Source organism: Acinonyx jubatus, chromosome F2, assembly GCF_027475565.1.
Source record: "Acinonyx jubatus isolate Ajub_Pintada_27869175 chromosome F2, VMU_Ajub_asm_v1.0, whole genome shotgun sequence".
Classification (NCBI taxonomy): Eukaryota; Metazoa; Chordata; class Mammalia; order Carnivora; family Felidae; genus Acinonyx; species Acinonyx jubatus.
In genome coordinates, this window is record NC_069394.1 from 8782064 (window position 1) to 8798553 (window position 16490).

General features: G+C 55.7%; 1 protein-coding gene across 2 annotated transcripts in view; it reads left to right on the plus strand.

Moving 5' to 3' along the window:
* NDRG1 (N-myc downstream regulated 1) overlaps positions 1-16490 on the plus strand; it is a 53932-nt gene that overhangs the window by 22374 nt on the left and 15068 nt on the right. For both annotated transcript variants that reach the window (XM_027063864.2, XM_053208449.1), the window contains 6 exons: positions 5669-5774; positions 7580-7700; positions 10372-10434; positions 11223-11283; positions 13084-13170; positions 15331-15387. In XM_027063864.2, the coding sequence (XP_026919665.1) occupies positions 5768-5774; positions 7580-7700; positions 10372-10434; positions 11223-11283; positions 13084-13170; positions 15331-15387 (396 nt within the window). In that variant the 5' untranslated portion in view covers positions 5669-5767. The remainder of the gene's footprint in view (positions 1-5668; positions 5775-7579; positions 7701-10371; positions 10435-11222; positions 11284-13083; positions 13171-15330; positions 15388-16490) is intronic.

The window sequence follows — 16490 nt, forward strand, 5'->3', positions numbered from 1 at the left end:
ATAACAGATGTTTAAGAGGCCAGCCAACACACTCAGCCGTGGCTTATAAAGCTCCAAAGCCAAGACTCAGCCGGAAAGACGGACACTCTTGGAGGAACACTTCGTGGTAGGTGCTGTTTTCACCAGCTGCCATCTTGCAAGCAGTGTAGACGGTAGGGATAGGGTGGAGCTGGCCGGCAGGTGGGAAGTGGCTATGAAATGGCTCTTTGCGCGGGGGATAGGTGCTCCAAATAAACGAACGGTGCGGCACAGAAGGGCCTGCCCAGCCCCGCGATGTTTGCGCTGAGGCCCTTCCAAGTCAGATACCCAGCAGGCCTGCTGCATTATGGGGGCAGACACACGTTGCGGGAGGGGCAGGAGGAACCAGTGTTACTCCTTGATTCCACGTGCCAGTGTGTCCCCAGCGCATGGCTGTGGACGGCTGGTCCCTGGAGATGCCGGGGAGACAGAAAGCCATCTGCGGTCACATCAGCGTGGAGGGGGAGCGGGGCTGGCTTAGAGAATCACAGTGCGCCTTCTGCATTAAAGGCTTCCTTTCTTCATGTAGCACCGGGCACACAGGGTAAAGCAGAAGTCAAAGAGCACAGGCTTTGGACCGTCTCAGGTTCGAATCCCGCCATGCGGTTCCAGCTGTGTGACCTTGGACAGATAACTTACCCTCTCTCGGCCCGTCTCCTCCTCTGTAAAATGCGCGCAGGTGTCACCCAGTGGAGGTGCTGCGTGCCTTCAGGGATGCAGCGCTCAAGGCAGGGCCTGGGTACAGCGGGAGGGCCGAGTTGGTGACTCCTGGCCACCCTATGCCATCTCTTCTGCGCCATGAGAGAGCGGCTTTTCCAGAGGAGGTGAGAGGAAAACTCTTGCGCCCTGACTTTTCTCTGTTGCACGCTTCTGGCTGGATCTTGTCTGTGAGCAGGGACTTCTGAGATCTGGCTCTGAAGCGTGCAAGGGCTGAGGTTGGAGACCTGGCTGACGGAGGAACCGAGTGTGTATTTCCAGCCCCCGTCTTAGCCAGAGAGAGGACCCTTGACGAGCCCCAAGATGGGCGCCTTCCCGTATCCGGCGGGAGGCCAAGGAGTATCACGGTGCCTTCTCTTTGGGAGAACGTGGGGGATTGTGAGGTAGGTCCCTCCCTACAGGACGCTAGATAGTGATTCATCGCCACGGAGACAGAATGTTCCTTTGGGTCTAAAGAGGACAAAGGCACGTGTTAGTGAGTGTTTGAATTCCTCCATCTAGTCTCAGGCTCAGTCTTGGCTTTGGCCAATGGAGAGAGACCACCAGGGCTGGCTCAGAACTGTGTGTGTGTGTGTGTGTGTGTGTGTGTGTGTGTGTGTGTGTGCAAGCTCATGTGTGTGGATGTGTGTGCACAGGTGTGGGGGCTTGTGCATATGTATGTGCACGTGTTTTGTGCATGTGTGTGCGTGCATGTGTACATTATATGCGTGTGCGTGCATGCGTGCATCTGTGACTTAAGGAATGGGCACAGGAAAGATCGCACTTGGCCTTTCCTCTTCCTCCTGCCTGTGTGGGCTGGCAGATACAGAAGGGGAGGCCTGATGGGCCCAGCACCGGCACGAGGGCCCGGAAGACTCAGGTTCTGATCCTGGTTCTGCTGCTACAAGCTGTGTGACCTTGGGGAAGTCTCCTCAATTTCTTCATCTGTGAAATGGGATAGATAGGCATAGCTGGGGGCGTGGAGGCTGGGCCCCCTGCCTGCCTCTTGGCGGGCACTTGGCAGATGTTGCCCCTCAACGTGGGCTCACCCAGACCCAGGGGACGGTGCCGCGCCTACGCATCTGCACCGCGTCCCTTCCGCTTTCGGAGACCGGATGGGTCGTGCTTCCAAATAAGGCTGGCCATGGCCGAAGCTTCTCCTGCCCGGACCGAGGTTTGGGCTGGGGGTGAGGCGGTGGGGCCACGGCCACGACACTCCCGTGGTTCCTCTTGGGGGCAAAGCGTAGGGCTCAGTGGGGCTCATGCAGTCCTGGGAGGTTTTACACCAATCTTGGGAGACGTCACTGCAATCCCGGAGCTTACGAGAGGCTGCTTGCCGAGACTCTCACGGCCAGTTAAGGGGCAGAGTGGAGCCTGGACCCAGAAGAGTCAGGACTTTCTAGAGAAGTTATGTTACTGCGGTCACTTGGTCTCGGGTGTTTCACCAGCGGCCTGATGCACCTGCTCTGCGCTCCGACCGTGTGCCAGGCCTCGGGACAGAACAGTAAGCGGGGCAGGGGCAGCGCCTCCTTTCTTGGACAGATTCAGTTCTGGTTCCATGGCCGTGTAATTTTAAGGCCTCCACAGAGATGAGTCAACTCATCCCCACCCCTGGGTGCTGCCAGGGACATCCCTGATGCAGCCGGCAAGGGTCCCATATCTGCCACCAAGATGGCGTCCAGGCACCGCATTAACGACATCTGCCACCACGTACAAAGGGTGTCCTTTCCTCCCGGCACTGTGTCTCAGACCACAGGGTGACCTCCTCTCCTGAGAAGCTGGGGTGAGGGGACCCACTCCTGTCGTACAGATGGCGACCCAGGGCCCAGAGGGGTCGAGGGAGGGCAGGGCTGGGCTGTGAACCCCGATGACCCCAGGCTGGCGGGCGCTGCCTGGCCTGGCCTATTTTTAGAGGGCGCCATGTGGGTCAGCTGGGGAGACAATGGAGAATGTGGCCCTCTCAATGGGCCATTGTTCCCAATCGGCTTCAACGCCAGGGCTGGGCCCAGCAGATGATCCGTGGCCCCCACTGGGGCCCAGGCTGTTGCTCCCTCGTCTGTGGATTTTTCCACTGTTTTCCCAGTGTTTATATAGGCGCAAGCCAAGGGTCGGGCACTGAGGGGAAGAGGGAGGGGGCCAGGATGGTGGGCTCTGTGGTCGGGAGACTCCCTCTGTGGCAGGTGATGAGGCAGGAGGCTCAGGAGGACCCTTGTGGTGGGGCTGGGCCTGGGCGCTGACAGGGAGGGGGGGGTCCCCTCCGCGCTGTGCCCTGGGTGGGCCTGTGGGCCTCACCTGGTGACCGCTCATGCACCCCGGGACGTTCCATGCTTCTCCCGTCTCACAGACGTGACAGCAGCCTGGGCGCTCCCCCTTGGTTGGTTATCCGGCACCCCACTTGCTTGCTTCAGGGGTCTTCGGGGTGGGGGCTGGAAGCCCCCACACCCCCGTGCTTGGGATGGGGGAGGGAGTTGCTTCTTGCTAAAAGCACGGGTACCGTGCTCCCCGTTCTGGAGGTGGAGGCTGAGAACTGGGGCGTATTTTCTTATTTTTGAGCCAGGTTTCCCAGATCGACAGCCCAGCCGTTGATCTCAAAGGATGCTGGGGGTGGGAGCTACCCTGCTCCCCTTCCCACCCTGCCCCTCCCCCCTCAGTGGGTTCTACACCCTCTTTCTTGCTGGTCCCAGAGCACCATGTCCGCATGTAGCAAGCTCTTGCCACGTGTTACTGCAGGCCTGGGGCCCACCCCGCTACCCCAACACTAGCTTGTGAGCTCTTACCGACTCCTCTTGGCACACGCATACAGCAGGTGCATAATAAATGTCTTTGGGTAAAGTCGCACTGGCTTAAGTGGAGAAGGAGCAGGGGTGGGATTTGGTCCCCAGCCTGGTAGACTGCGTGCGTGTGGCTACATCACTCTGCCTCAGAGGTGACCCTTCACAGGCCTGAGATCAAGGGGCTGCAGGCACAGTCCCTCCTGCCGTGTCCTGTGGGCCTCCCGGCATCCCCCAGGGCTGGCAGGTCCCAGGCCCGCTTCCATTGTGCAGGCAGCTGGGGGAAGGGGCTGCTTACCCAGATCCACAGGGGTCCTAACTTGGGGGGGTCTGGCCTGTTTCTGCTTCTCGCCCGTGAGGGCGGGACACAGACCTCTCCCCTGCACTTGGTCAGTGACCGATAATGATTCACATCTAGGCTGGCTTCTGGGAGCAGGTTAGACGGCGTCTGGAGTGTTCCCTCTTTGGGAAATGAATGTCAAGTGCTAACCTAACGTGGCCTCCTAAGGAGGGAACATGGTTTGAGTCCTCGCGCCTCTCAGACTGTGAGGGAGTAAGAAGCATGTGGGGAACACTGGCCTACCGGGTGGGTGGGTCCTGACCGTGACTCTGGGCAGCCGACTTGGCTTCCCTGAGCCAGGGTGGCAGCATCTGCCAGCTCGGGGATGTGCCACCCTCGCAGGGCCCTTGTAGGGATGCAGGGCGTAGAGGGAAATGGCTCAGCGCTCCCCCTAGAACGTGGGAGCTCTCAGGGTCCTGTCCCCAGCATGCTGGTGGCCTCCCCCGTGCCCGCACCAGGTAGGAGGAGAGCCAGGGGTGGGGGGTGGGGGGTGGGGGGTGAAGACGCAGGCAGAGAGCGCTTGGAAGGGGAGGTCACGGCTCTCAGACATGAAGAGGGACGGGTCCTTGGAGCCCCTGGGGGACCTTGAGGAAGGTGGGAGCCCAAGACGGGGGTGGGCTGAAGGTGAATCGAAGCAGTGGGTTGAGAAAATTCATGGCCGCCACCCTTTGGAGAAGTTTAGTTAAAAACTGGCAGGTGAATTTATGGGCTTGGAATCAAGGCAAGGCGATTTTTTTTTTTTTTTTTAATTAGGATAGAGGAAAAGTAAACATGTCTTCAGATCTTTAAAAAAAAAAAAAAAAAAAAGAAAATCACAGTATAGTCCTGAGAAATGTGGGGCTGACTGGCTGAGGGAGCCAGCTTGAGGACACAAGCTGGAGCACCGGCCTTGACCAAGGGAAGAGGGACCCCGGCCCTCCAAGAAGGGAGGACAGGACAGAGATGGCTATGGCATCATTGAGGATTCTTGTCGTCAACTCAAAATGCCTTAAGGGGGCTTGGAAGTTGTTGGCCTGTGGTCCGAAAATCCTAGATGGTGGATGCCATCAGCAGGACCTCCTTTCTGTCTTTTCCATCTCTGGGCTGGCTGTGTGTTCAGACAGGCCCTTGCCTCATGGGAACAACATGGCTGCTGCAGATCCCCCCGCCTCCCAACACTGCTGGGTCAAGTCTAATCCACTTCCCCAATAGCTGCGGTTGGCTCTGGTTGTCCTGACTCAGCTCTTCTGCCCTTCTGTGAACCGGTCCTGTAGCTGGGAGGGGGAATGCATGAATTAGCCTTGGCCCGTGAAACATGGGCAAGCGTTGTCAACAGACCCACTAGGATGCACGGTGAGACTGGAGTGGATTCCCAAAGGAAATTGGGGGCTGTTCTTGGAAGTAGGGATTGAATTTGGGGCAGCCCCAGGCCATCAAATGCTAGTCACCGTTGTAATGACCCCGTGGGACGGGTGAGACTTGGGAGCAGGTAACCTAGGAAGCTCGTGCTTTGATGACCTCAGTTTCCCAGATGGAGAAACCAAGGTCCTGGGCAGAGAGGGCCGCTGCGGCTGGGGCTGGTGCCTTCCCCAAGTTCTGTGCAGTTAATGGCACAGTCTGAGCCAGGACTCTCTTCTTCCTCCTGACTGAGTTCTCCTTCCCTCCCTGGTTCTTGGAGTGGTTTCTCTGGTGAGAGAAATCTGCTGCCCAAAGGCCAGGGCCCTCCTCACCAAATGAGAAACGTACTCGGAACTTCCTCAAAGCACAGTTGGAAATACGCGGGGCGCCTACAGTCGGTAGTCACAGCCACACTGATGCTCCAAGTGCCACATCACAGGCCCCTCTGTCTGCTGCCTTTCCTCAGGAGCAGGACATCGAGACTGTGCATGGCTCCATTCACGTCACGCTGTGCGGGACCCCCAAGGGAAACCGGCCCGTCATCCTCACGTACCACGACATTGGCATGAACCGTAAGTTTCCGGGAGTCTCTGTTTCTGACGAGCCAGTTCCCGCTGGGGATGGACGAATAGGACAGCTAGGAAGGGCTGGTGGCAGGGAGTCTAGATGTTTCTCTTTTGCTGGCACTTCCCGGAGCTGTTGGGGGAAGGGATCTTGCCACAGACTGGAAGAGTCTGGAATGCACCCCATGGGACACAGAGCTGTCGGTGTGCCTGGGTGTGCTGGGAACCCGGGCTCTCCCCTGCCCGCGGGTGACGGTGACATCTTTTGAGCAACGTGTACTGTGGTTTTTAGTATTTTCACCGAGTTGTGCAACCATCAACGTACCCCATTTAAGAACATTTTTATCACTCTGAAAAATCTGTACCCTTGATCTATCGTGCCCCAATCTCCCTTACTCCCCAGCCCCCGGTAGGCCCTAGTCCGCTTTCTGCTTCTAAGGATATGTGTACTCTGGACATTTTCTGTATATGGAATCTTGCAGAATGTGATCTTTTGTGACCGGCTTCTTTCCAAGTTCATCCATGTCGTGGCATGTGTTAGCACTTCCTTCTTTGTGGCTGGATGATATTCCATTGAGTAGATACACTATACTTTGTTTACCCATTCTTCAGCTGATGAACACTTGGCTGGTCTTTCCTTTTTGGCTGTTCCAAATAGTGCTCCCATGAATGTGTACACTGCATTCTTGAGATTCCCAGGAATTGTCAGCCTGTGTGGGTCCCCCATTTTTCACGGACGCTAAAGGCACAAGATCTACTGCCTGTTAAAATCACACAGAATAGAAGTGAATATTTCTGCTGGTGATTCGGAAGGCGTTTACAGCCCTCAGGGCCAGGCATCTCTGTAAACCTGAGTGTTGGAAGCTGTGCAAGTGTGGTGGTGTTATGCCCCCGTTAGAGATGTTCACGGTCATCAGTAAGCCAACTGGGGAAACAAAAGACCCTAAGACCTCTGTGGCTATACGCGGTATACATCTATTCCTAACTCATGTAATAACTCTGGGCGTTCTGTGGGGCATCTTTCGCATGGGGATTCCGGGACCCAGGCTCCTACCAGCTGTGGCACCGCCATCCCCTGGGGTCTTAGCGGCTTCTGCATCTGGCAGGTGACGGCAGAGGGAGAAACCTACAGACCTGGCAGCAGGTGTTAACAAGAAACAGCGAGCACTGTGTGCTATTGGCCAGAACCTGGTCACATGGCTGCCTCTCGTTACAAGGGAGGCTGGGAAATGTAGTCCTGCTGCGTGGCCCAGAAAGAAAATGGGGATGGTTTGGTGACCAGGTGGCCATCTTTGCCTCAGGCCCTCAGCAGTCGGGAGACTCCTCCAAGGCCATGTAAGGAGTGAGGCTGTCCGTGCTTTATCTCCTAAGCTCCTCCTTGTTTGAGAATTGTGTGCCCTGGCCATTATTTCCAGCGTGAGGCTTTAGGAGACCCAGACAGAAAGAGAATAGCAGTGCGGCAGCCCGGTCCCACACTGGGGACATCACAGCCACAACTGATAGGGGAGAAGCAGGACCCGGGATGGGAGTCTCCTCCCAGCACCAGCTGGAGGCTTAAGCTTCAGCCGCCAGCACATACAGCAAAGTTTATTGACCATTTCCACCTCCGTGCCCACTTGCCTTTCATCACCAGAGGGACGGGGTGGGGGGTAGGGGGGGCGGGGGGGAAGGAGGTGAGCTTCTTTCCTGTGTGTTCATCCCCCCCCCCCCGATGAATGGGGGTGAAACCAGCAAAACGCCTCACGTGCTGCTGAACACCCTAATGTAGTCTCTCCTTCCTTCTTCCTCGTCTCTGTCCCCTGCCTGTTCTGCAGACAAAACGTGTTACAACCCCCTTTTCAACTCCGAGGACATGCAGGAGATCACACAGCACTTTGCTGTATGCCACGTGGATGCCCCTGGCCAGCAGGACGGCGCTGCGTCCTTCCCCGTGGGGTAAGACCTGGAGCCTGGCACCCCAGGAGGCGGAGAGGATGTCCGCGCAGGTGGATGGGGGGCGGGCGTTAGACTGGGTTTTCCATTTGTTTTATTGCAGAAAAAAAAAAAAGAAAGAAAGAAAAGAAAGGAAAAGAAGAGAAAAGAAAAGAAAAAAAATATATATATATAAAACCTAAAACGTACCATTTTAACCATTTTTGCGTGTGCAGTTCAGTTGCATTAAGTGCATCGGGCATTCGCACTAATGGGCAGTCGTCCCCACCGTCCCTCTCCAGGCCTTGTCACCATCCCAAACCGAAACTCCGTCCCTCTGAAACACTAACCCCTCATTCCCCGCCACCACCCGCCCCTCCGCTTTTACCCACCCAGGTAGCTAGTTTATTAATAGGTGGGCATGAATGACCTGGGCAGACTGAGTGGGAGAGGACCTTGACGAGCAAAAATAGTTAGGAGAGAGTTCTAGAAAGGTTGGAAGAAAAAGAGAGGGGATGATAGATTATATTGATGAAGTCCTTCCTGTGGTCCGGGCTTAATTTTTATACGCACATGTCACTTGCACTCAATCCTTACGGCTACGTGGCTGGTGTTGATAACTCCACTTCCTGGGTGAAGAAACTGAAGGGTGGAAGGGCTAAACATTGCTCAAGGTCACACAGCTAATTTCACTGGGGGAGTCGCAGAGTCTGCTGACTCCAAGGATCGCGTTCTCGTTAGAACGTCAGGTTCACTTGTCCGAGGTGTTTACACCGCCTGCTCTCCCCAGCGTGCAGCCAGCGGACAAGCTGACGGGTGCACAGGACAGTTAGTGTCACCGGCGGGAGGCAGACCTCTCAGAGGCGCCTCCGTGCAACGCTGTCATTAAGCCAGGATGGGAGCCGGTTCTTGGGTTTCAAGTCTCCCAGAAGGGACCTTCCTGGCATTCGCAAATAGATTTCCTTATTGGTGTTCAGAATTATCCTTCATAATCAGCCTTTATCAGAGTAGGCATACACGGGGCCAGGACCCAAAATTAAAAGCTTTCTAATACAGTGGGATACCGTTACCTGTTAAGTAACAGATGGAACCAGAGATCTGTCAGGAAATCCATTTTTATTCGGAGCCGTGGTGTGAAAGACTTGAGGTAACCTGGTGGCTCTTAGCTCTCCACGGGGAGATTTAAAAACTGTTCTAAGATTGGGGCCTCACCCCTGGAATTTTCATGAAGCTGACCTGGAGGCCAAGCTGCAGTGTATTTATTTGTCCCTCCCCCCCCGCCGCCCCCCACTAGCAGGTAGTTTCAGTGCGTGGCTGGTGGGAACTCAGCCTGAACGGGCCCTGGCTTCTTCCCGCCACCTGGAGTCGGGGGTCTCCTAACACAGGGTGCCGTGTGCACCTGCTCTGACGGCAGCCGAGGCCTTGGTGAAAGGGATGATTCTTCAAGTTCTTCCGGGGAAGACGAGAAAGGGAATGAGAATGTGCAAGAACTCTGGCTGAGGTTGTGGGCCCTTGGTGAGGCAGAGGTCTCCGGCCTCCTTTCTGGAGATTCCAGGGAGGTGAGCGCACGGTGGCTTGGGAAGAAGCAGAGGGAACAGCAGGTGCGAAGGCCAGGAAGAGAGCAGGCCCAGAGATGCCTCCAGAGACACCGGGGGACAGGGTTGTTCTTGGACGAGAGGAAGGAACCAGCCTGGGAAGTGGCTCCTTATGGTCCCAGTGTCTGACAACTGGTATCCCCACTGGAGAGGTGGGCACAGTGGGAACAGGAAACCCCTCGTGGGCCCTGCTGAGGACTTGGAGAACAACAGGAGACTTGTTCCCTGCGCTCCGCGATGGGAAACCGCCGCCTTAATGCGCGGGCTCGGGACAGCCTGCAGACTCCGTGGTCTCCAGCGTGGGTCTGTCCTCATCACTCCCGCCTTTTCCATCCCTGCGGTCGTGATCCCGTTTTGACAGAGGGGAGCCTTCCGCTGCTGCCCAGCCCTCTGTTAACGGGAGCTGTGGGCCCAGAAGATGTGTGAATTGAATTGAAGCATCCCAGTGCCTTATAATCTCCCTAGCTTATCCATTTCCCAAAGCTCCCCGGGCCCAGCTCATCAGCGTGGCCCAGTTCTCTGCAGTCTCTCCAGGCTCCTTGCGGAGCATCTCTGGGGGACACGGGCGAGAGGGGAAGGACTTCCCCGTGGCCCGGAATGTCCTACGGGCGAGCTGCCGGGAGGCCTCCTTTTGGGAGGTGAGCACAGGAATCTGGAAACCCCAGAGCCCACGTGGGATGCCGTGCCAAGTGCCCGCCCGGCCGGGAAGCCAAGTCACTTACCCCAGCTTCAGTGATGTTTCTGATCTGTGCGCTGGGGCAAATCATGGCAACCTCACAGAGCTGTTATTGTGAAGGATTAAATGGGCTTCTAATGCTCCTCAAATGCTTGGTGCGGAGCAAGGAAGCAATCGATCAAGGGTCAGTTTACAAAACGGGGAGGATTGGGATGGGGTGTGGCCTTGCACGGGGCAGGGGGTGTGCAGGCAGGTGCACGTCGCTCACTGCTGGGAAGGAGGGCTGCGGGGGGCCGGGCAGGGGGCCTGGGTGCTGGGGCCAGGGTGTGCGTGGGCCCTGCCCTTCCGGCGTGTCCCTGTTTGAGTGATTCATTTCCCCTGGGGTCTGGCTCTCGCTAATGGCCTCTGTATGGCTTCTCCCAAGGTACATGTACCCCTCCATGGACCAGCTGGCTGAAATGCTTCCTGGAGTCCTCCACCAGTTTGGGTAAGAGTGTGACAGATCTGCTCCCCCACCAGCCTGCCTTCTCGCTTGTGTCTCTCCCTTGGCCTTGACCTGGCCTGGCCACTGAAATGGCAGATTTAAAGGTCAGGAAAGGAATTAGACCTCACACTTGGTGAAACTGTTTTCAGACAGTCTCTCTAGTCTGTCTGTCGCCGGCTGGGCTTTTCCCCTTGAGCCAACACATCACCTGCAGACAGCCACCCTGCCCGTCCTTTCCGTGCCCCTTCCTCTTTCGCCGTTTTCTCCTACCGACGGAATGTTCTGGAATAGGGTTGCCCCAGCCCTCGGTTTCTCCCTCCAGGCTCTGTTTCTCCAGCGCTCTTTCCCTTTTAGTCGGGCCTTCTGTGTGAAGATAATACCTCCGAGTTCTTGCCCGATTTAATTCCATTCCGAGTTTTAGGACGTAAAATAGAGCTCCAGAGCGGGAAGAAAGCAGTGCCATAACGAACGGGCCCTCCCGTAAATGTCAGACGGTCTCTCAGCGCTCGGGCTGCAGTCGGGGGAGAAGCGAGCAGGAGGGCCGAGTCTCTCCGAGGTCACGGTCTTCGTCAAGCCGTAGCACTTGATGTGTTTCGGGTCCTCCAGTCACATCACGGCAGCGTGTCCCCCCTCTGTCCGGCCCTCCAGCCACGCTCGTGATGCCCCCCGGGACAGATGCTGGGGGCGGCGGGGTTCCTCGGGAACCAGGAGCGGGGCAGGTGTTAAGAGGGTCGTTAAGGGCTCCCCTCGCTCATTCCTTCTGCGACGTGAGTTTTCACTTCTGCTTCCAGGCTGAAAAGCATTATCGGCATGGGGACCGGAGCAGGCGCCTACATCCTCACGCGATTCGCGGTGAGTTCTTGGGCATCTTTAAAAAAAAATGGCATTTTATTTTATTTTGTTTATTTATTTTTTCAACGTTTATTTATTTTTTTTGAGACAGAGAGAGACAGAGCATGAACGGGGGAGGGGCAGAGAGAGAGGGAGACACAGAATCGGAAACAGGCTCCAGGCTCTGAGCCGTCAGCCCAGAGCCCGACACGGGGCTCGAACTCACGGACCGCGAGATCGTGACCTGGCTGAAGTCGGACGCTTAGCCGACTGCGCCACCCAGGCGCCCCAAAAAATGGCATTTTAAACAAAATTAAGTCAGGATGGAGGAAGACAATTGGAAAAGTGTCACAAAGCCCAGAACGAGGAAAGAAATGACCCGTGATTTCATTTCCGAAGGGAGATTCACAGTTCACAGTGTGGTTTGTGGTCCAGAGTCGTGTGTGTGTGTTTGTGTGTGTGTGTGTGTGTGTGTGTGTGTGTGTGTGGACCCAGCACGTACTTGAAGCTTTCCTTTTTCTTTTTCTTTTTTTTTTTAATTTTTTTAATGTTTATTTATTTTTTGAGAGAGAGAGAGAGAGGCAGAGCATGAGCAGTGGAAGGGCGGAGGGAGAGGGAGACCCAGAATCCGAAACAGGCTCCAGGCTCCAAGCTGTCAGCACAGAGCCCGACGCGGGGCTCGAACTCACAGATCATGAGATCATGACCCGAGCCGAAGTTGGACACTCAACCAACTGAGCCACTGAGGCGCCCCACTGAGAAGCTTCTGTGATCCTTCTAGGAATCACACTTTGGAAATACTTATCTAAGTCAAATCCTGTAACAAACACAATACCCACTTTTTTTTTTTTTAATCTTTTTAATGTTTTTATTTATTTTGGAGAGAGGGAGACAGAATCCGAAGCTGGCTCCAGGCTCCGAGCTGTCAGCACAGAGCCCAACGCGGGGCTCGAACTCACAGACTGTGAGATCATGACCCGAGCCAAAGTCGGACGCCCAACCGACGGAGCCACCCAGGCGCCCCTAAAGCTTTTCTTGAATGCTCCTCAAACGCATTCTTTCATCACTGGTTTCGCTCATCTAGCAGTGGCTTGTGGACAGGTCCCCACGTCACCGCGTGGTCTCCTATGCTACCTCGGTGATACCCCCATGGCTTTTGGGTCCTGGCTGATTCTGTATTAGAATCAGAGACACATGGCATTCACGGGACCGTGGGCCCAAGCCAGGTGCTGCTGAATGTCACGTACCCTTGCCAAACACTCGTTTGGAAACGCAGCCACGCTCATTTATGCGACCGTGTGTTTTCCGACCGCCCATTATTTGCTGGGCTTTGTCAGGGGTTAGAGACGCTGGTGTGGATAGAACGTGGCCTGACCTTCTAGGCTCTGAGCAGACCAAGGAAGGTCTGTATTCTACGTTAGATGGATGTATCTCCCAGGAGTGGTCACTAAAGAGCGGCTACCTGCCCTGCCTCACTTGGAGGCTGGAGGTCTGATACACCCCCCTGATGGCTGGGGAAGAGGAAGTGCGGGCAGAGGCGCCTTGCCCGAGGCAGGTTTGCCAAACACGCACTCTTGTACTTCCTGCTTCCTCCCCCCAGGCTTTCAGGGGCTCGGTCCTGTGTCTGCTGAGCTGGGGCCTCGGTTTTGCAAGGTGGGGGAGAGGGGGTGTGGGTTGAAGTCTCTTGAGAGCAGCAGCCGGCTCTGGTGGCCCCCACCAGGGCCCTTTCCTGGTATTTTCTCAACCTTTGGTTTGACCTTTAGAAGTTCGCGGTGGCTGAGATTTCTGGGCTGCCGCTCACCTTGTGTCTTGAATTAACAGTTGAACAACCCGGAGATGGTGGAGGGCCTCGTCCTCATCAACGTGAACCCTTGTGCCGAAGGCTGGATGGACTGGGCCGCGTCCAAGGTGAGGCTGGGGGCCAGGGCCAGGCAGGTGGAACAGTGTGCCCTCCGAGACCTCTCCTGGCCTGTGTGCCCCGCCCCTCCCCTTTGCTTTGCTTGGAACAACAAACGTGACCTGGGCTGTTTGCCCTTCCAAAGATGTTGGTAGGATTCTGCCGTCTAGACCAGACATGCCACGGGGATGTGAGCGCTCGAGCCAGCTTAGATCAGCGTAGCTTAGGTTAAGAGGTATTTGCTGAGGACCTAACACGTACTGGACTTTGCTCAAGACACGGGAAACAAAAAGATGAACAAGGCAAAGGCCTCTGATCTCGGGAACCCACCTACTGTCGATGGAAAAGAGGGTGCATTTGGTACCAACCCTGCCACTTAGTTTGATGACCGCGAGAATCAGCTACTGTGCGCGGAGTCCTTGCCAGGGGCTGTTTGTACTCTCTGTCGCTGTACATGCGTGACCTCGTTGAATCCACACGGCGACTCCAGGAGGTGGGATTGTCATAAATGACGTGTTATAGAAGAGGAAACCGAGGCTCAGAGTGGTTACGGTTAGTGGTGCCCAGGGGCCCGCAAAGCTAGGCAGCGGGAGAACTGGGGCTGAGTGCGGATCCCTCGTACTCTGTGGTCCTTGGGCCTCACCTCGTGCCTCCCGGTCCCATCCAGCAGGTGTTTGAACGGCACCTTGACCCCAGCACTGCAGGTCTGGGAATACAGAGGGGCCGGACACAGGCCTGCCTGGGGGAGAAGGGACCCACGCTGTCTCGGGAAGTTCTGCTCTGGCCGGTGTCCTAGGGCTCCTTGTTTATCTTTTAAAAACGATTATTGTGTTTTCTTCGTAAAGGCGCCAGCATTTGCCAAGGAGAGGGGGGAAATTGTTCCAATTGAAACAGGACAAAACCTCTCAGGCCGGGGTGATCCTGGCTTCTCATTTTGGAAGTGTGTTTTTGCCAAGTTCTGGGTGGCTGTCGCGGACAGAGCTTTGAAGGGGTTGTGCCCCTCCCCCCTACCTCCCACCCCTGTCTTGGCCGCTCTCCCTAGAACGTTCTGCCGGAACGCAGGAGCCCGTCCCTCCCGTCTGCGTGATATGCGGGAGTGGAGCACACTCCCTGTTTTTTATTTTATTTTCCAGGAAAGGAAGTGATGTTCCAGTCAGCCAGTTTGGCTCCTGTTGTAACTGTTCTGAGCCAGACGTGGAGGGCCGGGGACATTGACCGTTGGCTAAAGTGCGGCCTGAGGAATGTCTGTGTGGCTTTAGTATCTGTACCGTATCCTTCCTTTCCAACCCCAAGAGAAAAAAAGACTTGTATCCAGAGTCCGCTATGGGTCAGGCGCTGGCGTCAGATCCTGTGACATGTGTACGGGCCTCATGCTGTCCTCACCTTGGCCTTGTGGCTTTGAAACCCCCGGCCACCTCGGCTTGTAGGTGAGAGGCCTGAGGTTCAGAGGCTCTGCAACCTGTCCAGGACCACACAGCTGGGATCCAACAAGACCTCCGGTCTAGAGAACCCCCAGGTCTAGAACTTCTCTATCCTGCCAGTCCCTGCCTGCCTGACACAGAAGTTGGTCAGCATACATTTATGGAGCTCCTGCTGTATGCCTCAGCATTTATGAAGCCCCTGCTGTATGCCTATCACTTATGGAGCTCCTGCTGTGTACCTAGCGTTTTGTTGGGGAGAGGTAGAGAGGGGAGAGTTGGCAGTGTCTTTAGTAACCTCAGGATATCCAAAGAGAGGATACTGGCTTGAGGGGGAAAATGTAGAGGATGATACAGGAAGGCTAGTTCAAGGTGAGCAGGTCCCCTGGGGTCTAGACTGGCAGAGTTCAGTGTGTGTTTTGAAGAAATGGATAGGGGCCCCTCGTTGTGAGGACTTAGTGTGCTATGGCCCAAGCTAGGAGAAGGTTGGCTCTCTGTTCAGCACGTGTCTGCCCTGCATGGGCCCCTGAGAATAAGCGATTGACAGAGACCCAGGCCCTGCCTTCCGGAGCCCCCAGGTCCAGTCCACAACTGGGACTGGAGCCAAATTCCCACAAGGGGGCCGTCCTCAGCCCTGAGTGCCGGGGAGCCCAGGACTTCCAGTCTGCCCCCACGGGCAGGGAGGCTTTGCTGACCTAGTCTCACTACCGCAAATGCCTGCTTTCTAGTGACACCTGTCTTTGCCCTCCCCAGATCTCCGGATGGACCCAAGCCCTCCCAGACATGGTGGTGTCCCACCTCTTCGGGAAGGTGAGTAACATGGACCAGCATTCTGTCATCCACGCTGAGCGAGTGCGTGCTGCCCGTGCGTAGGGCACAGACACGAGCAAGACACAAGCCCCCTGGGGATGCCTACCACGTACATAGCTGACGGGATCGGTTTACAGTCAGGTTTATCACTCACCTTTTTTTTTTTTTTTTTTCAAGTTTATTTTTATTTCGTTTTGAGAGAGCGAGTGGGTGAACAGGGAGGGGAAGAGAGGGAGAGAATGAGAATCCGAAGCGGTCTCGTGCGGTCCGCGCAGAGCCCAATGTGACGCTCAAACTCACGAACCATGAGAGCATGACCTGAGTTGAGATCAAGAGTCGGGCGCTTAACCGACTGAGCCACCCAGGCGCCCCCGTATCGCTCGCTCTCTTTTTAACGTAAGGCTGTTTTAACTAGCTGATTGAACTATAGTAAACTGCACGTATTGGGAGTACAGAATTGAGTAGATGTTGCCGCATGTCTACACCCGGACAACCACATTGCAACTGGGGTAGCGGACATCCCCATCACCAGAGTCCCCTTGTGCCTCTTGCTAATCCTTCTTTCCCTGCTCGCCAGGCAGCCTCTGCTCTGCTTTCCGTCACTAGAGAGGAGTTCGCATTCCCCAGGTTTTCATGTAGAAGTGGCATGATGAAGTATGGAGTCTTGCTTGAAAAGAACAGCAAACAAAACCCAAAAAACAGCTGTGGCTTCTCTCGCCGCACGGTTATTTTGACCTTCGTCTCTGTCGTTGGGTTTATCGGTAGTTCCCTCCTTTTTAGCGCTGGCTGCCCTTCTGTGTGTGGGTGTCCTGCAACTTGCCCTTCCGTCCGCCTGTTGATGGGCATTCGGGTTATTGCCAGTCTGGGGCTATTACAGATACGACCTGTAACAGACACACCCATGGAGTTTGCTGTGTGCCCCGCTCGGTCCTAAGGACTTTTCAAGTATTAACCCATGGAGTCCGCTCAAGAGCTCCGTGAGCCATGTGAAAAGTACTAATTTGATTCCCACTTTATGGATGAGGAAACTGAGGCCAGAGAGGTTGACTGACTCGTGTGAGGTTGCACAGCCAGGGAGAGGTGGGGCTGGGATCAGAGGCTAT